The sequence below is a fragment of the Cervus elaphus genome, chromosome 33 (assembly GCF_910594005.1).
Source record: "Cervus elaphus chromosome 33, mCerEla1.1, whole genome shotgun sequence".
Classification (NCBI taxonomy): Eukaryota; Metazoa; Chordata; class Mammalia; order Artiodactyla; family Cervidae; genus Cervus; species Cervus elaphus.
Window position 1 is genome coordinate 58343203 of NC_057847.1, and position 25399 is coordinate 58368601.

The window sequence follows — 25399 nt, forward strand, 5'->3', positions numbered from 1 at the left end:
TATCCCTTTTTCATTTTAAGTAATTATAATTCAAACAAACTTTCCCTTATATTATATTGATAAAATGGTTGCATTTATTGTATATATTCTAACAAAAATTACAAGGGAATATATTTAACTTTCAATAGAATTTTACCTTTTGTTACTTTTTCCTTGAAACAGCAAAAACCTCTAAAGAACATTCTATAATATTAATGTGTTAGATTATCAATGTCAATAGAATGATAATGATTATGTATTATATGTCACAAATTGTGTATTTCATTCATAAATTATACATTTGTTGATTTTATATATTACTGGAAGTATCATTATTTCAATTTATATGAATGCACAATTAAAAAGATCTTTAAGCAGTGAGTTGTCTGTGGGGTGATTATCTGGAACCTAGAGTTTGTAAGTCAGTTTTTGCATTATGTAAAGGAATTTTAGCTCCATGACTTGGGGATTGAAAATAATTTCAAAATTTCTTTGTAACTTTTTTATGAATGTTTTTCAGGAACAAAAGGGGAAAAGTAGAAAGTAAAAGGGTAATTAATTATATTCAGTTTCAACTAATGTAGTATTAGCTATTTACAAGGAATGTTCCAAGTGCATTTTTTATTGTTAAGGCTAAATAATTTGGGAAAATGAAGTATTACAGTAAGAATTTTTTGTCCCTCTGTGAATCAATGAATGTCATTTATTTTCAATGTATTTTATGTATGAGTATCCCACCAGTTCTATTAAAATGTCATTAAATCTGCAAATACAGTAGTTTCATACACCATGTTGTGATATTTAGACAGCTCATATAATGTTCACATATTCTAGGACAAAGACTATAAGAAGACAGCCAATTATTAATGGAGGAATAAATGTAGAAATTGGCAATCCATCTTATAATATGTATGAGGTCGACCATGATCACAGTGATGGAGGTCTTTTAGATCCTGGCTTTATGGTAGATCCAGCAAAGGTAAAGTTTTGAGATGATGGACTGTGAGCACTAATATTCTTGAGTCATTTCTCTATAATATGGTTCTGATTTTCATCACTATTTCTTTTATCTGAAGTTAGATTAAAAAACTTTAGGATTTATTGAATGTTATAGTCTCTTCTAAAGAAAAAATAAAATTAGGACTGCATTCACCTGAAGCATGAAGTTAATGTAACACATTTTAGAAAATATGTATTCACTTAATTTTTAAACATAGATGTCTTAGTCAAATGTGCTGAGATGCTGGCACATCTAAATATAAGCCTGGTGAAATTATTGAAAAAAAATTTATTTTTTTAATTTACTTTAAAAAAAAAGGAGTTCGGCATTTCATTGCCAAAATAAGTACTTCATTTCCAGTAATGTTTCACTGAAGAGTCCACTAAGCTGTGTCCTTGGATTTGTTTACAATCATATCACTTTTAAACAATATTTTTCTACCTGCTGTAATATTTTTCTTATTGGTTTGAGACTTATCTGTGATATTTATATCTTAAAAACCCACAGTCTTTTTTTTTAATTTCTGTTAGTACTGAATGCTCAATTTGGAAGTTTTTTATTAAAAAAATAGATAAATGATACAACATCTAGGTAAACTTGCAAAGGTTTACTTCACTGTATTATCCAAATATTTTGCATGATAGTTATAGAATATTTTACTATGAATTAAGAGCATCAGTTTGCTAGTATGGAATGATTTTCTAAGCTTATTTATTCATTAATTAAATGGTTCTTTATATTCTGATATATCAAAGGTGTTATGTCCAAAATGCACCTTTATATTAAATAGTTACATTAACCACATGGCTTTGTACTCATAGCAACAGCTGTTCCCAAAGAAATTGAAAAGGTCTCATATATTCAGCCCAAAACTGATGATCTGAAATTGAAGAAGTATTCATTTTTATTAAAAGAAATCAATCATTATTATATGAAAAAAATGTTACCCTATCAGAAGATATTGTAAATATTTTCCTCATTAGAAATAATTTTCAGTTACTATAAATTATTAATTCAGTCACTAACTCCTACATTTGAACTCTGTCATGAAATAAATCCTCATAACCCAAGTTTCAGTGTTCATATTCTAATAATTTTTTCTTAGGAACAAAATACAGTATCTGTAAATATAATATGAACTGATGAGGATACATCTCATACACTTCTTATTAACAGGAGAGTTCTCATTTTCCCCATCATTTTATTTCTACTGATAGAATTAAGCCAATTTTGTATACTTAAAGGGAATAGCTTTTTAATATTCCATTTATTTTTTAATGTTTACTCTAGGAAGATAAAAGTATGCTTCAGGGCCCCTCGAGTATATTTTTAATATATTTAGCAAATAGCATTCAATAAATATTTATTTACCAATTTTCTGACTGACTGACCAAAATTCCATTAAATGTGACTTAGATGGCTGATTCTATTAGATTTTATTATAGAAGTTGGCTCTTGATGTTTGAAATAGAAATATGAATTGTTACCTAAGAAGTAACTGTAGAAAATATGTTTATAGGTATAGACAATTTTGAAAAGTGGATGGCCACACCAAAGCAACCTTAATGATGAAATGTTTTTCATAGATTTTCCACTTGTTACAGTGGTTTGATATATTCATGATGTGATCAAATACAAATTTTATGACAAGTACAGAAGACTTTTGTAGAATGTATCTGTTATTTTCAAAAATGGATAAATTTCTCCCTCAATGGTACTTTAAGATCAAATGAATTAAAATAATTAGTAAATTTTATTTTTAAAAGGTTTATGTGTAAAGAAAATCACAGAATACTCAGAAAAGGGGAACTGGCATCTATTGATTTTTTTTTTTCATCTATTGATTTTATACACAAACTTATCTCAGTCCTTACTTAGATTGTTTTTAATATCTTCTAAATGAGATTTTGTGGGGAAATAAAGAGATGATGATTTTATATTTAAAATCTTTTTCCTCAGATCTTTGTCCTCGTCTCAAACTTTACGATCATTCATTAAGAGCTGATAGATTTTTTAAAAATATGTATGTCCATTAAAATCCTTCAACTTTTAATCTAGCTTTCTTATTTCCTTTTTGTCCACTAATAAGTATTCTATCATGAACATGAGTGTACCAGATTGACTTTTTCTGCCCTTAGACCCAAAAAACCCTAAAACCATTGTTCTTGCATAGAGTTTAGTGATCCAATCTGATTTTTAATTAATTTGCTTTAAACTAGAAAGTCAAATTTCTCAAAAAAAAAACCCACATAATCTGTTTTTATATCTCATATTTTAAATTTCATTTGTATTTTCTAAAAATATAGAAGTCATGAACCTTTAATTAGAGCCAGTCAGATATTTGAGTGTCTGGGCTCTTATTAGAACTTTTCAAACAGAAACCTCAGGTGAGGGAGGCTGATGCATTTTTCACAGGGCTGTTAGCAAATATATGCTTTTTGGGGAGGGAGAATGAAGTTAAATAAATGGAAATGGGTGGAGGTTTCTGGGTACGTGTTATGTCTATAAGTAACCTAGACTAAGAGAAATGTCTACTGTAAAGCATGGATCTAATATTAATAGATGTTTCATAAATTATTGAATCTACCATAAATATACTGTTGACGCCCCAGGGCTAAAGAACATAGCTTATGTTATTTTTATGACTTAACATGAGTTTGTGTCAGTGAAAATAGTTCCATGATATTAGATCAGAAACTAAAATTCTCTGTTTACACACAGGCCAGGTACATAGGGGGAGGGTCCAGTGTTTTCAAGCTTCCACACACAGCGCCGCCCATCTACCTAAACTCTGATTTGAAAGGACCACTAACTGCTGGGGTGAGAGAAAATTCATTACTCCATATCCATTCCGTCACAGAATGCCTCTCAATCAAAAGTGATTACTAGACTTAGACAGGGACTTGTCTTTAATGATTTTTAATTAACAAAAGGTTTCAAAACTGCATTAAACTTGGGAGTTTATGTGTCCTGCTTATGCAAGATTACATGTGAAAAAATGTTATCATTTTAGGAAAGCTATTCAGTAGAAATATCTCTTCTCCAAAATTTGAAAATGTTAAAGCTCCATGATAATAAACATGAGCATTTGCTATTCTTAGAATAGAAATCTCTAGCCAGAAATGTAAACTGAAGAGTTTACATTTAAATTTATGTTTAGCTTTATTTTCTATTAAGATGCTTTGTTTAGTATCTCCAAATTTGATGTCCTTTTAAATAAAAATACACTACAAAATGTGGCATCATATGGAGACATTAGAAATGGTGTGTATGAAACCATTCTTAAAAACTTTTTAAGTAACTGGTTTCTAGAGAAAAAGGCTGTGTCTAAAGTTTGTTGTAGCTTAGTCTCTAAGTTGTGTCCAATTCTTTTGTGTCCCCATGGACTGCAGTCCGCAAGACTTCTGGGTCTATGGGATTTCCCAGGCAAGAATACTGGAGTGGGTTGCCATTCCCTTCTCCAAGTGATCTTCCTGACCCATAAATCAAACCTATGTCTCCTGCATTGCAGGTGGATTCTTTACCATTAAACCACCAGGGAAGCCCTGTCTAAAATTGCGTGGTTCATATTAGACAGGAGAGGGATTAAAGACAATATTAAGATTCTTAGGATTGAATGTTCTCACCTTTGTACCTCTCTCCCATCAGCTGTTTTCCATTCTCATTTTTTATCATGTTTGTCTCATTTGCATGGATCAAAAAATGTAATACTTCTTTGTTATGATAAAGATTTAACATTCTGTTCTGGAAAGACAAAATTTAAAAATGCAACTATGTAACAGTCTTGGGTTAAGTTAATAAGACAATTTGGTTTAATGTTTTCTGCTTTTATATAAAGTTGCAGTCGATATACCTTTAATGAAGATTTCTTTAGGCTTTCAATATGTCAAAGCTCCCCTTAGGTTCACAAGTTACCTGAGAAGCATACAATTATATTTTTATCTAATACATGCTAAAGTTGATGAAAGCATATAAACAGAATTTAAATTACATTTATATAATTATTATTTAGTAAGTTAAGTACAATGCATATAAATGTTAACATTAAAAGATAACATAGAAAAAAAAATAAATAAAAGATAACATAGAAAATAAACAAAGGTAGTCAAAACAGCTAATAGAAACATATTTTTTTTTTCCTTCAGCCAACAAATTACTCCAATCCGGTATATGCGAAATTGTATATGGATGGGCAGAACTGTCGAAACTCCTTAGGAAGTGTTGATGAAAGGAAAGAACTGCTTCCAAAGAAAATAGAAATTGGAATCAGAGAAACGGTGGCATAATCAGAGATACCTTTTATATGCTGTACAAATGTATAAAATATAAGGATTACTTTTGTATGTTCCAACAGTATTCTACTTGTTTTGGCATCAGCATTACCTCTTCCTTTATCTTTTTCTGGTCAATTGTTTTCTGAGTTTTCTGGGTTTTGTTTTTTGCTGATGACTCTTGATTCACCATTTGTATGGTATTTTTATGAAAAAGAACTGCACTACAGTAAAATTTACAACAATGCTGCTGATGACACACCTTTGAATTTGTTAAAATTAAAAAACAACATGTTCCTTTGTAGTGTGAATATGAGCAATCTATTTTATATGAACTTCTTTGGTTCTACTTAATCAACAAAGAGAATCTCTGCACATTTTCATTATACGGTCTGAAAGCTGTAATACAATATCAGTTAATTTTCTGTTTCAGTTTATGGAAGAGCAATTGAATAGTCAACTCTCTTCTTTGTGCCCTTTAAGACTGATTCAGATTGCTGAAAATATATAGCTCTCACAAGTTCACATCACCAGCTTTGAAATTAGTCTTAGGTTGCCAAGTGATAGACGAGAATTTTGAGAAAAAAAAAAAAACACTTTAAGAATTTATAAAACTAATAATTTGCATGAACACATATGACTACATTTTCCAAAATTTAGTGGACTCTATTGTGATATACTAAAAGTATACACCCTATAAAAATAGTTATATTTAGGTATATAACATAGCAAAAATATAATTGAAAGTGGAAAGATCATACTTGCTATGGGATAAGACATTTTATTTTCCCTTGGTCCTGAGGTCAATAGCCAGCCTAGAACACACCAGGGCATCAGACACTCATGTCTTAGGAATTTCCTCTCAGTCACATGCATTTTGTGGAGGATTAACCCAACCCCTTATCACACAGAACACTAAAGAATACAACATAAGCACACAAATTGGTGACAGAATTTCAATTATGTGAGCGCATTCTATTTGTGAGGTCAAAAGGAAGAGGCAAGGCAGCTGTTATGGTGTAATCAGTAGATGTTTTCAATATACAACATGACTAGTCTATTATCTGCCCTATCCAAAATATGTTCTTAAAGGACTTTCCAAGTTATGAAAGAACAATCATCTGCCCATTATCAAAGGTGGAGAATATACATGCTGATCAGTTACTCTGGTACTCTGATTTCTCTGGTTATGCAAAACACATGGACCCCATTCACTTGTCTGTTTTCAAATTTCGATGGAAAAAAGTACGATTTATTTAAGTTGTATAAAAAAAAAGTATAGCATTTTTATACAAATATCTTTAAAGGCACAAAAGATTTATTCACAAGGTATGGAGGGCTTTTTGTTCCTCTGATAGACATGACTGACTTTTAGCTGTCATAATGTATTAACAGATGAAATATGTTTGTGGTTGTTCTTTATCCCTTTGTACAAGCATTAAAAAAAAAACACTGCTGTTTTATAAAGAGACTTTTTGTTGTACTATGTGCATGCATACTACCTATTTCTAAACTTTGCCATATTGAGGCCTTTATAAACTATTGATTTATGTAATACTAGTGCAATTTTGCTTGAATGATGTTATGCATATCATAAATTTTTCCAGGTTCTTGTTTAAGTACATTTTTTAAATTGAACAGTATTTTTCATTTTGGTTATAATAGTCATTTTGCCTATGTTTCTACAATGAAGTGTTAAATACTTTATAAAAAATTGTTGACTGACTTATTTAAATGAAATTCTACATATTTAAGTGCTTGTGTTGGGTAGTTTTTAAAAAGAAGAAAATTCTTGTCTTACAGAGTTTAATTTTCCTAGAAAGCTATTTTAGTCAACATGAGATGTAATTTTTGTTGTATCTTTAGAACATACTCTCTGGGGTAGGATTGATTTCATTGCATCATTTTTCAACTTACAATAGAGAAAGCATTTCTCGTATTGAAGTGGAAATGTTCTCTTATGAAGGGGAAACACATCCCTTACTTTTTCCTTTTCCCTGTTACACATGGCTTGTCAGAGACTCCATGTTGCAGTAGAAAGATTGGTTGGATACACAGTAGTATGACAATTGTATTGAAATAAGCCAAAGTTCTTCCTGTTTCCCATTCTCAAAAAATGGACTTTATAGAAAACTTCAGTTCCATTAGATGCTGTGTAGACATTATTTTCTAAGTGGAATGATTACTAGTGTAGCTACTTGGAGTATTTAACTAGAAAAGACAATGCAGGAGGGTCTGATTGACTAGAGCTATCATTGAGCTTCATTATCTGATGGGATCTTTGTATATAAGAGCTTTATGACTGCAACTAAAATTATTATTTGAAAGAGAAGAATTCCACATATTGGAATGACTTCATACAACTAACATTAGTATAAACTATCTAGCAAATCCTGTGCGATAAACAACACACCAACTTACACTCATCACCTGGCATCTATGACCTATTTTCTGTCTAGCACGCTAATTAAAGCAATATCAAGAGAGCTCAGGATGTGCTTTTTAACCCTTAGATCCCACCTACATTCTCATGGCCCTTATTTCACAGTATGTTTTACCATCCCACACCGGTTCAAGCAAGTCCACTGTGAAGGCCACTGATTTCTAGTTGCCATTACTTTGCATTCAATCTTTACAGAACAAAGATATTGGCAACAACCCAAAATTTGTTTTTATAGCTTTAGGTCTATTTCAATTATCTTTTGCAAAAACTCATGTAAATGCTAGAAGTTCAGTTCAGTTCAGTCACTCAGTCGTGTCTGACTCTTTGCAACCCCATGGACTGTAGCACTCCAGGCTTCCTTGTCCTTCACCAAGGACACCCAGAGCTAACTCAAACTCATGTCCATTGAGTTGGTGATGCTATCCAATCATCTCATCCTCTGCTGTCCCCTTCTCCTGCCTTCAGTCTTTCCCAGCATCAGTAACTTTTCCAATGAGTCAGTTCTTCACATCAGGCGGCCAAAGTATTGGAGCTGCAGCTTCAGCATCAGTCCTTCCAGTGAATATTCAGGACTGATTTCCTTTGGGATGGACTCGTTGGATCTCCTTGCAGTCCAAGAGACTCTGAAGAGTCTTCTCCAACACCACATTTCAAAAGCATCAATTCTTTTGTGCTCAGCTTTATTTATGGCCCAACTCTCACATCTGTACATGACTACTGTAAAAACCATAGCTTTGATTAGATGGACCTTTGTTGGCAAAGTAATGTCTCTGCTTTTTACTGTGCTGTCTAGATTAGTCATAGCTTTTCTTCCATGGAGCAAGCATCTTTTAATTTCATGGCTGAGTCCCATCTGTAGTGGTTTTGGAGCCCCCAAAATAAAGTCTCTCACTGTTTCCACTGTTTCCCCATCTATTTGTCATGAAGTGTTGGGACTGGATACCATGATCTTCGATTTTGAATGTTGAGTTTTAAGCCAACTTTTTCACTCTCATCTTTCACTTTCATCAAGAGGCTCTTTAGTTCTTCTTCACTTTCTGGCATAACAGTGGTGTCATCTGCATATTAGAGGTTATTGATATTTTTCCCAGCAATCTTGATTCCAGCTTGTGCTTCTTCCAGCCCAGCTTTTCTCATGATGTACTCTGCATATAAGTTAAATAAGCAGGGTGACAATATACAGCCTTGACGTACTCCTTTCCCAATTTGGAGCCAGTCTGTTGTCCCATGTCCAGCTCTAACTATTGCTTCTTGACCTGCATACAGATTTCTCAAGAGGAAGGTCAAATGGTCTGGTATTCCCATCTCTTTCAGAATTTTCCACAGTTTGTTGTGATCCACACAGTCAAAGGTTTTGGCATAGTCAATAAAGCAGATGTTTTTCTGGAAACTCTCTCACTTTTTCGATGACCCAGCGAATGTTGGCAATTTGATCACTGGTTCCTCTGCCTTTTCTAAATCCAGCTTGAACATTTGGAAGTTTGTGGTCAAGTACTGTTGAAGCCTGGCTAGGAGAATTTTGAGCACTCCTTTGCTAGCGTGTGAAGTAAGTGCAATTGTGCAGTAGTTTGAACATTCTTTGGCATTGCCTTTCTTTGGGATTGGAATGAAAACTGACCTTTTCCAGTCCGATGGCCACTGCTGAGTTTTCCACATTTGCTGGCATATTGAGTGCAGAACTTTCACAGCATCATCTTTTAGGATTTGAAATCACCTCCACTAGCTTTGTCTGTAGTGATGCTTCCTAAGGCCCACTAGACTTCACATTCCAGGATGTCTGGATATAATTCTCTAGGTTACCAAAATACTTCCTGAAATATCTCTCTAAGTGTCAATGGGAAAGTTTGTCTAAATATGAATGCTTCCTGGTAAATTAGTCTTCCCACCTGAATGTCTTTCCATCCAAAGCAGAGATTTTCAATCCTTTGACATTTTGAGCCAAATGCTCCTTTGTTGTCCTTTATAGAGTAAGATACAGGATCTCTGTCTCCTAAACAGTAGTCACTACTAGCACCACCCAAATTTGCAGCAATCAAAATGTCTACAGACCAAGCAAATGTCTTCTGGGTAACAATATTGCTCTCGTTAAAAACTGCTGATTTAGGACTCTGTTTTTTCTTCCACTATTAAATGATTGGGTCAAATGAGTCAAAAAAAAAAAAAAAAGGCCCTTCATCATCAAAATCATAGCATTACCAAGTTTTGACCTTAATCCTTTAATGTCAATGATGCATGAGTTATAGTTATAGAAATTTGTTATTAAGAAAGTGCCTATGTAGTTTTAAAAAGTTATTACTAAGGGAAAAATGTTCATTTAGAAACTTGTATGCTTTTGCATAAACTGGGCCATTTTCATTTATGTAAATGTGTTTTATTTGTGGCCTTTTTGATGTCATTGATGATTATGTGTTATTTTGGTTTGTTTTTTATTATATGCTTATTTCATTGTATCTTGAGATTGAGATAAGCTTGCACTTTTCATCTAGGAATATTTCTTTCCATTTTTATGATGACATATGAAGAAGTTCAACACTCAATATATGTTATGGCTATTATAAATGAACTATAATATGCAAAATGCCCACAGTTCCCAAATCCCTAATAGGGAAAATTGGTAAATGTGATGAAAGAAATATAAACTATATATATATATTGCTAACTTTTCTTTATCCTGTCCCATCTTCATATCTTCAAACAGATAGAAAATCTTCTTCCTCTCTATGAATACTACTGTCTACAGTTTCAAATTTTTCATGTAGTTTTACTTAAAAGGTTAAAATATAAGATAATTAAAATCCTTCAGAGTGAGCAAAATATAGCTAACCAGTTTCTTCAACCTTAGCCCCATTGCAATTATCATTATTTTATGTAACAATAGCTCTCTCAATGTTAAAAGATTTAATGTAGTTTACAGTCATTATTCAAATAGATTCTCTTGAATTGTAACTTGTAAGAAAAGAGACTCAAGCACTTCTTTGTGAGATGACTACTGGCTAACAAAGCACAAAAATTATTTTTTCCTGTATTTTGAATATGAGGAAACCAACAATAGAAAGAGACAAAAAATGGTTCATTTTTCAACACTACTACCAAATCTACTGCTAACTTAGTATATCCAGAAAATTAACCTCTCTAGCAAAGATAAAGATAATTGAAAATATTCAGAAGCAGTTTTACTTTGAAAAACATGTAGTTTTTGATTTTATAAAAAAGACCCATATCGAAAGGCTAATATCAAAAGGCCCGGGGACATATATTTCATGCCATAAGATGCATGTATCTAGTCTAGAAAAAGAAAAATAAATGAAATAAGTTCTCTGGTTTAACTTTTCTGTTGTAGATATTCCACTTAACTGGCTGCAATTTATTCTGAAAAAAATAGTTTCTAGTGAATCCCGTCATTTTTTGCATCCAAATTGATCAAAAACCGAAAGAAAAATTGTTACTAAAGATGGTCTATTTGATAAATTCTATGCTTAGAATGTGTTCGTTCTCTTTGATGGATAGTCTGCCCCTTTAGCACAGGGCTTTTAAGATATCAGTGAACTTAAGTAGTGCAATTCTGATACTTTAGTCATTTATTCATTCCAAGTTAATTTTTCAGCTGTAGTTTCTTTTGCAGTTTTAATACATAAATTATGAACCCCCTGATAGAAGGTGATTTCTAGCTTATTTATGCTGTAGTGGTTTGGAGAACAAATAACATACTGTTCTAGACTTTCAAAATGTAATGTCAATTGTGAAAATCAAATGCATCTTATTTAGGAGAGTAATATACAAATTTATAAGTGAGATGATTTTTCTACACAGAATAAACTGTGAATATATAGTTTAGAATACAATTTAGAAGTTTGAAAAAAAGGTTTTTTATGGAGATATTTAAAAAACTATACAGAGTTTAACATTAGAATGACTTGATTGATTTGATACATTCATTTCTCAATGAATAATGTCAACAGTTAGGTAGGAAATAACTGGACAGTGAGATTTCAAACAGGAGTAACCTCCATTCCCACAGTCTCAAGAGTCAATATATTTGTGGAAATCTATATAAACACATAAAAACAAGTTGGGGATATAACTTGGCATATTGGGGATATAACTTGGCATGTTGTTAACATGCAAACACATATGTACACACACATACACTCAGATATTCTCACACACTGGCTTTGATGTCCAGTTAATTCTAAAGATGGCATTCTTCTATGTTACCTAAATTTTAATCATGTCTATCTTCCCTGGATTGTAATTACAAAAATCATTACACTTATCCACAGTGGCAACTAATTCCTGGTTTCTTATTTTTTAATATAAAATCATCATATCTCTCCTTATTTGCTTATTTTCTTCTATCCAAAGTGACCTTACTGAAAGCCAATATTCATCTTTCACTATTTTGTCATTACCTGTATTGCCTATTTTTTTGTAAAAAAAAAAAATAGTCCTTTTAAGAAACAGAAAATAAATGTAAAAAAGAAATTGAAATTATTAGAAATTTTAAAAACTAGAGAGAACCAGATATGTTTTAAGAGAATTTTATTAATTTGCTTTAAATCATGCTTAAATTTAATTTTTCTATCTTGCTTTACAAATATAACATTATAACATTAAAACATTTGGTTTTATGTCTTTCTTTCACTTTGATTTAGTTACTCCTTTATATTCAATTTCTTGCTTATTCTATGGAAACTTTGTTGATTGGTTTTATTTTTCTCCTTTGAAAATTATTTTGTATTTTATAATTTGTTCTACTGGTAAACTCTTTAAACTTAAAAAATACTCTAGATAATTAAATATAGAATTTTAAAATCTTTTTTCTCTTTAAACTGAGAAATTTAACAATCTTAGGCTCTTCTACATCACCCTCTGTGTTGATATAGTTTGTGGTTTTATTAAGAACGTATTTTAACTGAAGTACTATTTTTATCTGTTTTGTCTTCTGTCCATCAAGTATTTGGAATATTTTCAACTATTTTCACATTTAATATTACTCTCTTTAAAATTCAACACTTCATTACTGTAACATTCTTCCATCCTTAATTTTCTTTGACTGAAGTTTTATTGATATATTTCATGAAGCATCCCTAATGAAAAGCCTTGATAAGTGGTATATTTACTGAATTTTTGCATATATACAAACATCTCTCTAAGGCCTTCACATACCAGTGTCAACTCAACTGGATGTACATTTTGGAGATTTTTCTTTTTCTCAAAAGTCAGGTCAAACTGGCATCACTGCTTTCTGGTATTCAGTGCTGTTAAGGGTAAGTCTGAGACCAAACAGGTTTTTCTTTCTCCCTAGACTTTAAGAAAACAAAGCAAAAACTAATTATAGTTAAAATACATAATCAAATATACATGTATATTTTTATTTATTTTGTCTGTCTACTACAATTACTTTCAGCTGAGATTAGTTTCTTCAAGATGTCTTTATCACTTCTTTCCAAAGTTTTTTTTTTTTTGATACAGAGAATCGCCTACAGTTCTTAGATTAAATTTTCCTTAAATCTTTATTTTTTCTTTACCACAGAAAATAATGTCAATACTTTTTCTCTTTTTCTCCATTTATTCTTGAAGAGCTTTTCAAGTTTCTGGCTTGGATTCCAGATTTACTTTTCCCCCTACAGACTCAATCTGTTCTTCACACTTTCACATGTGTGCATGCATGTATGAGCCTCAGGGATCGGTCCTTACTTACCTTGCTCAACTTCCATTTTAACTTAGATTTTTATTGTTCCTGTTTAGTGTATTTTCTTCTCCTGGTTTTCCACTGAAGTATCACAGTATCTGTTTTCTGTTTCCTACTCATGATATCAGCTAATTTTTCAAAGTTTTTGTTTTGTAACAACCTGTTAATCTAGAGGATGGTGTTTTTGCATCCTTGTCCTATGGAATTTTTAAAAGCATAATTCAAGGTGTTTTTTATTTTTTATTTGTCATTCACTAAATTTTAATTACGGAGAAAACACCCGACTTCCAGTACTTCTCAGCAGACAGGGTATACAATATTTATTGTCCACTCTTCCTATCAATGTTATACCTCTTAAGTATCTATCTTAGGTCTGTAACTTCTGGCCTATTTCTCCATCATATATCCTAGAGGGTCTTTTCTAAGAATCAGTCTAATTAGTCTCATTCTCTTATCAATACATCTTTTGCTGTTGTTGCTAAGATGTGTCTGACTCTTTTGTGACCCCAGAGACAGTAGCCCACCAGGCTTCTCTACCCATGGCATTTCCAGGCAAGAATACTGGAGTAGGTTGCCATCTCCTTCTCCAGGGGTTCTTCCTGACCTAGGGATTGAAACTGCATCTCCTGCATTGGCAGGTGTGTTTTTCACCACTGAGCCAACAGGGAAGTTCCAGTATATCTTTACTTAATAAAACAAAAAAGTGCAGAAGCATGTCAATGCTCCTGTTTGCTATATTATGGGATTCTTCCTGTAATCCACACCCAGCTGCACCTCCAAATACCTGGTCCTATGTTGTTATATAAATTTCCATGAATTCATTAGGAGAGCACCAGGCTTCGACAGTACTCCAGTACCCCTTCTCTTTCTTGAAAGCAGTGCTACAGGTCTGGCCTATTTTCTGGCAGCATCACTCTTTGAAATAATGTAGAAGCTTGGACAGGGGAAGTGCTCTGAGCACCTCAAGAAGCACTGACTTTTCAGTAGAAGGATGGCTGTTCACTTCATTTCCTAACACAGATCTCAGGCCTTTCATCTTGATGCTGAGAATGGGCAAAACACTTTTCTAATTATTTTTATGCAGAGACAGTTTCATCAGAGAAATTATTGGTAGACTACCAATGGTTTTTGTTTGTTTTTTTACATACCTCTATTTCAGCTAAAAACTCTCCATGGTTTATGTATCAAACTGATTTATGAATACTTTCAGATATTCTGAAGTATTTTAGAGATGATTACAAATGACTGAGCCAAAGGCTTCTTGTCAGATGCCTTTTTAAACTGCTAGTCTCCTCAACTCTTAATCAATCTGGGTGCAATGTCTGGGAATATCACTTCCTCTGTCCTATCCACAGGCATGTCTCCAATCCTTCGAACTCATCCACAGATAAGTAGCCCTATTTCTTTTCCCCAGATGTTGTCCTTTAATGGTGCATTGCATGCATGAATGCTCAGCCATGTCTGATTCTTGTGACCCCATGTATTTTAACCCGCCATGCTCCTCTGTCCATGGGATGCTTCAGCCAAGAATATGGAGTAGGTAGCCATTCCCTCCTCCAGGGGATCTTCCCAACCCAGGACTGACCCTGCCTCTCCCGCATTGCCAGGCAGATTATTGCTGAACCACTGGGGAAGTCCTAACATTGGACACCCCTTCCTAGCACACAGCCTCACTTTTCACCTCTAATATAGCTGCTGCACTTAGCTTCGCAGGCACACAGCCTGAGAACTTGGCTCAGCTCTGCCTAGTCTCTCTTTGGATTATTATTATTATTATTATTTGCTGCCTGAACAAATTACCACAGGGTTAGCCCCTTGAGACAGCACACATATCATCTTACAATTCTGTAGGTCAGAAGTCCTTGTTGGCTTGACTGGATTCACTGCTCCAGCTTTCACAAGGCTGGCATCAAGGTGTTATTGACCAGGGCTCTCATCACAGGCTCTGAGAAGGAAGTGTTCCTGAGTTCTGCAGGCTGAATGCAGAATCCAGCTCTTTGTAGTTGTAGAACTGAGTTTCTAGTTACCTCAATGGCTGTCAGCTAGGGTCCATCCTTAGCTCCTAGAGGTATCTCTATGGTCCTAGAATGTGGGCCCCTGCATTCCAAAACCATAATTCATATCTCCTGCATGCTTGCAATATCCCTGAGCTACTCTTCTATGGATCCGCTCTGCCCCCAGCTAGAGAAATTTTGTGTTTAAGGGCTAATGTGATTAGTTGGACCAACATGGATAATACCATATAGGATAATCTCCTTATTTTAAAGTCTACAACCTTAATTATATCTACAAAGTCCTTTTTGCCATGTAAGCCAGCATATTCCTGGATTCTCAGGGTTAAGTCAGAGATCTCTTAATGGTGACATTATTTGATCTGTGACACACTCTTGTTTTCTTCCCTGCAGCACCTCTGAGACAGTGCACAACAACTAGCCCCAGATAGCATTGCTAAATGTTTGATTCTCTTGTATTCTTCCCTGCTGGTCCAACATCTTCATGAACCACTCTTGAATAATCTCCTCCTTGTAGCATTGAGGTCTCAAAAAATTCATACTCAAGCTACACACTTAATTGACCTTGATTGTTTGTCTGAAGACAAATGATATGTGAGCAGACTGTGGGGAAGACAAGGACATCAACAGGAACCCAGCTGGCGCTCAGCAATGTGAAACCTGGAGATGTGCATGGCTGTGCTGTGGGAAGGTGTTAATATACCAGGGAGAAACCATTAATTAATAAAAATAACCCAATTTCACCTCTTAGTTGATTTATGCTTCATTCTTCCTGTCTTTTTTGAAGGTCTCTGAGAAACAAGCCCAAGTTTCCCATAGCAGTGATCAATGTGATAACACCTGTTTGTATGGCTTTTCTACTATTCCCAGTTTCCTGTACCTATTCTCAAAATCACTGCTCAATATAAGCTGCTTGCATAAAGCCCATGCCTCAGGTTCTGCTTTGGGAAATAAAAAGTGACCTTTCATAGTAAAGTGTCAGGAAATAATTTTAAAGTAGATTCACCTACCGGTCAGATATACTAAGGGCTCCATTGCTGAGGATAAGCGAGATAATGATTATCCTGACATGCAATAACATGACAAGTTCTAAGTCTCACTGGTGCTAACTGCGATGAGTTACAGGTAGAAGGTGTAGTACAGGCTTACCCCAGTGGCCCTGGACAATAGAGACAATAGTAATTATAAGGATTGTACTGTTGGCTAACTTGTCTTAAAAAGACAATAATAGAATCAGATTAGCCAACAATCAACTCAAAGCCCCCTGCTGTAGGTCAGAGGGCCAAATTAGAGGCAGTTAAAGGGATCCCTACCTCCTAAACCTTAAGGAAGATTACTTTGAAAATTACATCTGTATTTCATTTTGCATGAATCAGAACTACAAAGGAGGTACCCTGGCATATACTTGACTTGTTTCACAGCTTAAACTCAGAGCAACTTTGGAAGGTGATATTTGGATGGAAAAGTGTGAAAATGTCAAACCTCCAAGTTGTTCTGAATCATCCAGACCAAGAGATGAGCACCTGACCATCTGCTAAAGGAAAACAGCCCACCTTTGCCTGGAGGCTCCCAAAGACCTCACCTGAAACAGATGTCTTGGGAGTCAACCTTGTTCTCCCCTCAGATTGCTCCCATCTCATTGTCTTTATACCAATAATAAGGTTCAACCAGCTCCAGCAGGAAAACAGTCCCTGCTCGAGGAGGAAGTGGAAGACCTAGTTATTAAGAAAGGGAATGTATTCAAGAGTAGATCATGAAGATATTGAATCAGCTGAGAAGAATATGAAGGGAGAATGTAGCATCATGGTAAGAGCATTTGGATGCACAGTCCTAATTAGTGCTGTGTCTGTGTGTGCTCAGCCACTTCACTCGTGTCAGACTCTTTCAACCCTACGGATTGTAGCTCACCTGGCTCCTCTGTCCACTGGGTTCTCCAGGCAAGAATACTGGAGTGGATTGCCATGTCCTCCTCCAGGGGATCTTCCTAACCCAGGGATTGAACCCACATCTCTTATGTCTCCTGCATTAGCAGACTGGTTCTTTACCACCTGGGAAGCCCTGTGTGTATGTGCATGGATGTGTGCTCAGTCACTTCAGTAGTATCCGAATCTAAATCATGGAGGAAATGACTGTTGTTCAGTCACTCCATCATGTCTGACTCTTTGTGACCCCATGGACTTCTGCATGACAGGCTTTCCTGTCCTACACCATGTCATGGAATTTGCTCAAACTCATATCCATTGAGTTAGTGATGCCATCCAACAATCTCATCCTCTGGCATCCCCTTCTCCTCCTGCCTTCAATCTTTCTTGGCATTAGGGTCTTTTCTAATGAGTCAGCTCTTCACATCAGGTGGTCAAAGGATTGGAGCTTCAGCTTTAGCATCAGTCCTTCCAATGAAAATTCAGGTTTGATTCCTTTAAGATTGACCGGTTTGATCTTCTTGTAATCCAAGGGACTCTCAAGAATGTTCAACAACACAGTTCAAAAACATCAATTCTTTGGCACTCAACCTTTTCGAATTCTTACATCCATACATGACTACTGGAAAAACCATAGCTTTCACTAGATGGACATTTGTTGGCAAAGTAATGTCTCTGCTTTTTAACACTCTGTCTAGGTTTGTCATAGCTTTTCTTCCAAGGAGAAAATGTCTTTTAATTTCATGGCTGCAGTCACCATCTTCAGTGATTTTGGAGACCAAGAAAATAGTCTATCACTGTTTCCATTGCTTCCCCATTTATTTGCCATGAAGTGATGGGACCAGATGCCATGATCTTTGTCTTTTGAATATTGAGTGTTAAGCCAGTTTTTTCACTGTTCTCTTTCATCTTCATCAGGAGGCACTTTAGTTCCTCATCGCTTTCTGCCATAAGGGTGGTGCCATCTGCATATCTGAGGTAACTGATATTTCTCCCAGCAATCTTAATTCCAGCTTGTGCTTCATTCAGTCCGGCATTTCACATATTGTACTCTACATCTAAGTTAAATAAGCATGATGACAATATACAGCTCCTTTCCCAATTTTTAACCAGTCCATTGTTCCATGTCCAATTCTAACTGTTGCTTCTTGACCTGCATATAGTTTTCTCAGGAGACAGGTAAGGTGCTCTGGTATCCCATCTCTTTAAGAATTTTCCACAGTTGGTTGTGATCCACACAGTAAAGGGCTTTAGCATAGTCAATGAAGCAGAAGTAAGAAATGATGGCCCTTAATAAAGGATGGTCCTTAATAAATGAAACAGGGAGGCTGGAACTGTCTTAACAGAGTACTTGAAGTCAGAAGGCTCAAGGAGGTAGGTAGGAATGTAAGAGCAATATACTGCATGTCAGCACCCACTGTATGGATCAATCACTTTTGCTGTAAAATCCAAGAGGACACTCTTCACAAAGGTTAATAAAAGATTCTCTGGTGGAGGGAAATTTAAAAACTTTGGTAGGCTGGGTTTGATAGTAGGAGATATTTTGTAAAACTGGGCTCTCTAGTGTCAGTGGGATAATAGGATTTCAGAATGAAAGTGGCAGCACTTATCTAAAAGAGGGAAGGCAGAAATATTTGCTGCTATGAACAGCGAGTTTGAAATGGCAACCTGGGTGCCTTGGGTCTGTGGCAATGGTGATAGGCCATACATTTTTCTGGTAGCAAAATAGATGAGTAGCCAACTAGAGTGTTACTTGATGATACAACCAAAGAAATTTAGAGCTGGCATGTAGAGATTTACATCCTCTACAACAATGGACAAAAATCATGATTCCTGAGATATGGTTTCCAAAACCTAAGCCAGTTCATAGACCCTGAACCCAATAATTGAAAGTGAAACCAAACACCCTTGAGGAAGGATAAATATTCCTTCAATCTGTCCCCAAATGGTGTTGTGCCAATTACCAGACTTAAACTCACACTGAAAAAAGGAAATAGTCAGAAATTTTGAATGTTGTTGGATATAGTATCCAAACTGATGAGAATAAGAGGTACCATAAAAATTATCATGCCCCTTATTTAGGCAGAGCCTGTTGAGGTCAAGTAATGAGTAAAGTTCTGGTTCAGGTTTATCTAATAATGGATCTCCCAGGAGCCATTTCCTGGCCTGTCTACATGCAATCGGGGTGCATTTTCTGAGCACCTGGCCGAAGTCTGACATGCACATGCTGATTTGTGGAGGAACACTGAGTTATCATAAAGGTTGAATGTGGAAGCTCCTGAAACTGCTTTATCTTCAAGTCAAAAGAGTAAAACAGAAGCAGGAATATGTTCCCTGAAGAATTTCAGAGATTATGGCCCCAATTAAAGATCTAAAGCAGTGGTCCCTAAATTTTTTGGCACCAGGGACCAATTTTTTCAGGGACTGGGTGGGAGCGGGGGCAGTTCTGGATGATTTAAGAGCCTTACATTTATTGTGCATTTATTTCTTTTATTGTCACATAAGCTCCACCTCAGATCATCAGGCATTAGATCCTGGAGGGTGGAGACTGGTGATTTAAAGGATATGGTGGTGCTGGTTCCTATCTTAAGCCATTAGTCAAAAATAAATAAATAAGTGAATCTGTTTGGCAGATGGCAATGGACTACTATAAACTTAACTAAGTTGCAGCCCCAACTACATCCTTTGCCAGATATGATATCTTTGCAGGGATATGTTAAAGCAGACTATGACCCTTAGCCTGCACCTACTGACCTGGAGCTTTCGCGCTCAGTCACCTCTGACTCTGCGAGGCTATGGGCTGCAGCCCACTAGGTTCCTCTGTCTACGGGATTTTCCCAGCAAAAATACCAGAGTCTGTTGCCATTTCCTCCTCCAGGGAATCTTCCCAACCCAGGGACTGAATCTGATTCTCTGGGTCTCTTGAATTCTTTACTGCTGAGTCACCAAGGAAGCCCCTATGCTGATCTAGTAGATGCATTTTTTCCCCTCAATTCCCATTAGAAGAAGTTTCAGACTTTGTCTTTTATGCATGAAGAACAATACACATTCATTACTGACCTCAGAACTATGTTCACCCTTGTTCAGGAAACATGATGTTCATCTTACATTTTGCCATGACATGGGGAGGGTCACTGTATGTTTAGCAAATGAAAACTTCATAGAATAGTAAACTATTTATAGTTTTAGGAATTTTTAAATTATTTGCAAGGCTGATGTTATTGTACACAAGTATTTTGGGAATGCTATAACTCTAGGTATAAGGCAAAAATTAGAACTTAAATAGTTTTGCCTAAGTGTTTTCATTTTAAATAATTGAATACAAAGGTATTTGAGATAGTCAAAACACTGCCTCCATTCTACATTCCATTTATTTTCTGTAGAATCCTCAAATCTTGAATTATTTGCCCTGTTTTAAAAAATATAATTTCTGTTCAAATTTGATTAAGATATAATCATGCCTACAGAGTTCTTGCTGGCCTGCTTGGTGATTGTTAAAATGACACACTTTATTTAGGTTAAAAACTGAAATAGAAAACACAAATCTTTTTGAATATTTATCTTACCATCATTATTACTTCAGCATGATGCCTGCACATCTGTTTAAATGCTTCTTTTTGGCCTATATTAGAATGTAAAAGGAACTCTGAATCCCATGCTTGTAAGTGGATGTATATAAATATTTGAAATTAATGTCTTCAGTGGACTTTGCAAGACAAGATCCTGACCCCTGATTCCCAATTAATTAGCACAAAGAAAGAAAATCTAGACAGTCTCCCTATTCATTTGATAGCTAATTAAAATGCATACTTGGTGGAAGTCACTTGACTCTCAATTATGATTAAGTATGCAAGGTTATCAGAATACTGCAAGCAAAAAGTTGAAAGTAATCTTGCTCTATTAGAGTGAACATATCAGGAATGGCTCTGTCTGGTAAGGAAAGGTTGCATGTAGCATAGCTAGCTATGTTGTTCAGCGACTGAACACACAGGGCGCCCACATGAGGTCACCAGGGACCCGAGGATCCCATCAGCTGTAGCAGGCTCAAAGTTAGAATCTAGTGAACTGATAACATTGTTTGTGGACTGCATCAAATATCAACTAGAACAGTCTAAGAGTTAAAAAAAAAAAAAGCTGTCAAGATTTGCCTGTGGCTCTAATGGTGTTGGGTTAATTTTGTCATAAAATTAATGAGGCACTTAAAATGAAGAGATTTATGATATCTTTGAGCACTTCTAATTGAGTTAACCCAACAGAGCAGCTTACGAGTCATACAACTTCAAGAAAAAATGATTAATAAGGTGTCCAAATTGTGCCCTCCCTTTTTGACTGAAATCTTCAATAGGCTATTAACATAATTACCTCATTTTTACTTCAATTATTGTCATTTTAAACCAGATGACTGTGTTTTTCATGAACACCAAGCTAGATTGTTTCCTTAAATTAACCTATGAGCAAAAGCTTTATTGAGCCTTAGAAGAAAAACTTTCTCTCTTTCTCTCTCCTCCTCCTCTCTCTGTCTATGTATATGTATATATACATAACAGTCTCCTTACTTATTTAGTTTCTATTCTTTAGTGGGATATTTTTATTTAACCTCACTAATTGAGTTCTCACTAGTTGAATTCTTAAAAGGCGTTCATGCATTAAGTCATGTACTGGAGAGACATTGATTAAAAACCTAACCTAAAATGCTAAGTATCCTGAATATTTCAGTGGTATTATTATGACAGCCATGAAGAACCACAGGGCCACTATGTTCCCTCTGTTTTAGAGCTTTGTGGTGACAGCCTGAAGCCTGTCACAAACACTGGTTACATGTGGGTCACTTATTGCACACAAAAATCACTTTCATGCAACTAGATTTTTGACATGCCAGTCTCCTGTTACAAACCTTTTGGCTGATGAGACATAATAACTGCTGTGTCCAGTTCCTGGATTGGCAAGAGGGAAGTGCCAAATTCAATTCATCTTCTTGTGCAGATTTCAACAAGAAGCTACATTTGGTTTTGTGCAATTGAAACAACAGAAAAGTATCTGACAAGTGATATTTAATATTTAAGGAGATGTGTGCTCTGCATTTTGAAACCCTGTATGAAAAGATGAATTATAGACTTTAGACCCTTATCATTGACAGGGCTATTAATTAAGTCAATAGAATCTGTTGATCATTAAGGACAAATCCCTCACTTTCTCTATCATTTTGAATTACACATTCAAGTAACTATGATTAATAAAGATAACTTGTGATTAATAGAATCTTTTCTAAAACTTGCTAACTGAAGAAACTGAATCTTAAATCTACCATACTTTTTTGCATTTTCTAATATATATTTAAGAAGTATGCAATTTAAATGAAATTAAAACTTTTATTTCACCTAAGTATGAAGATAAAATGGATCTAAAGTCATGGATCATCAGTTCAGTCATTCTTTGAAATCCTAGTTTTGTCTCTGACTATAGTATCAAAGTATCTCAAGGACAAACATAGCAGTTGCTTGCCCTAAAGTCAACCTCAAACCATCAGAGCTGTGTGCAAACAGGGTAACACAAAGCATCTGATGGCAATTTTGGCCTTTTTGGGGGTACACATGTTTTATCTATAAAAACTCTCAGAGTTACTCATTTCATGGTTTTCCTCATTTGTAACTATATGTTACTATGTTTGAACATAAGTAAACTGTGTGTTAGCTTAAATGGCTATTTTCAAGAATCCAGGGAACTATTTTAAGAATTTAGTATTTCCGTGAATTCAGGACCACATTAGAAAGATGATGTTCCAAACTACAGAAGTCATGTTCAATTTCTCCAATTCATCTCCTTACACTGAAAGGAAGCTTAACTTACAATGATTTCCAAAAGAGATAGGTAATACCTTAGGCTCTTATCAAGAAGTTGTGCATGTAGAGATACTTTCTCCAGGCACTTTTCAAGTAATAGCTATGCTGAAAATTTCTATTTTCATTATAGGATAGTCTGATATTTCTTACAATATATTTTAGTTCAAATGTTATGAAATCCTCATGTATTATAAATCCTTTCAGATTTCTTTATTTTCTTAGAAGATATACAAAATGCAGTACAACATTATTGTGATTTTTCAAGAAGCTTAATAAATCCCAGAATACTTCATGTTGACATTAAAATCACAGATATGGCCAGTTCTTTTAGGCAAATTAAACAGATGCATCAGTGAAAATATCTGATTCCCTGAAAGCTACATGAAGAATACCTGTGTATATCAAACCTAAGATATACTGGAAATTAATAAAGACTGCCAAATATGTGCAAATGTGATTGGTCAGATGGATGGATGGATGAATAAATAGCCCTTCCAGATATAAAGAATGGATGAGAAAAATCTTAGTTATTTGGAAACAGTGTGGTTTAAGATTTCCTAAATCATATTCCAATCATGTGTATTAATTAGATCACATCATAAAAGTCAGAATTTTATTCCTGCTCTGTGCAAAATATATATATATATATGTATTTTATATATATATATAGATAGATAGATAGATAGACAGAGAGGTATTGGAGAAGAACAAAGTTAAAAATGTCAGAGTCTATCAAACAGAAAGATGACATACTGATAGCATCATTTCTAGTGAAAATTCAATTTTTATGAACAGAAAAAGAGACAATCCTGATTCCAATCAATTCTTGTGAATTTCAGAATGTAATCTGAATATTTGTTTTCTACATTTTCATTAGCTTTTCCTTCTCTTTGATTGCTGCCTCCCATACTACTATCATCACTGCAAAGGACATTCACTCTATTTTATTCAGGATGCTATCAATATTTTGCGGTAGTATCTCGCTCAATATTCAAGCACTCATAGTATCTCCATATACTGAAAAAAAAAAAAAAAGAATACAAAAGGGAAGAAGTTTAAGTCTATGCTAGGAAATATGATCTACATGTGAGGGTGGGATTTGGGAACATGAATGAAGATTTGGATTATCATTGTGTCAACAGTCAACTAACATAATTCCCTCCAAGCTCCTAATGGTAAAACCCTGGAGGAGCTACATCAGGAGAGTAAGCTCAGCATCTGGTCATCAGGGCTGAAACAGGAAAGTCCCATAAAGAGCCTGAGCCAAGTCAGGGAATGTAAACGTGGAAGGTCACCTCTCCGTATTCAGAGCAATTGAAAAAAATAATTGAATATGGGTACCCTGAGTGGTAGGTCACACCCAGGCAATGTGACTTTATAGCTCCTCCTGTTTAGTACAGTGAAGCAGAAGCAATGGTGAGCCCAACTGAGTCTAGGTCTTAGGAGGCAGTGCACATTCCTGCTTGCTTTCCTGGCATCCTGCTCGGCTTCTATGTAATGACATGATTGGATTTGATAAAACGTGGGAGACCATGTGGATAAGAGAGAAGTCACTAGCTGAGGCTCCTAGACCAGCCAGACTGGTGGATCCTTAAACCAGTCTACCCATAATTGACCAGAACTACCCAGCTGAGCCCAATTTAAAATGACATCCTACAGAATCCGGAGCTCAGTACATGGTTGATGTAATAAGATCCTAAGTGCTAAGATGGCTTGTAACAGAGAAAAAGGTCGCTGATAAGTCCAGATACCCAGAATGTCTAAAAAATGTCACTAGCTGCATAATTATTGCCAGTCACATTAGGTCCAAGCAGGATGCCTGGCCCACGACAATCTTACTCTGCAGCTAGTGGTGAAAGAATGTGGAAGACAGAAAATCTAGTCCTTTTCCTTTCATGTCCACAATACAATAAGTAAAGATATCTTCCTTAATACTTTAATTAATAGTATCCTAGGTATACAATTCAACCCGTATATGTGAATATATTACATCACACACACACACACACACACTGTGGAGTTTCCAGTTTCTATCTAGCTTAGAGCCATCAGCAACATACCTCAATTAATATGGCCCCCTCTCCACTGACTGTGCATGTGTGCCCATGTGGTCAGGTACTCAGTCAGGGACAACGCTTTGTGACCCCATGGAACATGGCCCACCAGGCTCCTCTGTCCACGGGATTATCATGGTAAGAATACTGGAGTGGTGCCATTTCCTCCTCCAGGAGATCTGCCTG

General features: G+C 35.2%; 1 protein-coding gene across 1 annotated transcript in view; it reads left to right on the forward strand.

Annotated features, from left to right (window-relative positions):
- The window catches only part of LRP1B (LDL receptor related protein 1B), a 2070284-nt gene extending 2063098 nt beyond the window's left edge, over positions 1-7186 (forward strand). Inside the window, exons 89-91 of the mRNA XM_043894665.1 lie at positions 814-958; positions 3701-3799; positions 5125-7186. Of these exons, the coding sequence (XP_043750600.1) occupies positions 814-958; positions 3701-3799; positions 5125-5265 (385 nt within the window). The 3' untranslated portion in view covers positions 5266-7186. The remainder of the gene's footprint in view (positions 1-813; positions 959-3700; positions 3800-5124) is intronic.
- Positions 7187-25399: the final 18213 nt, after the last annotated feature.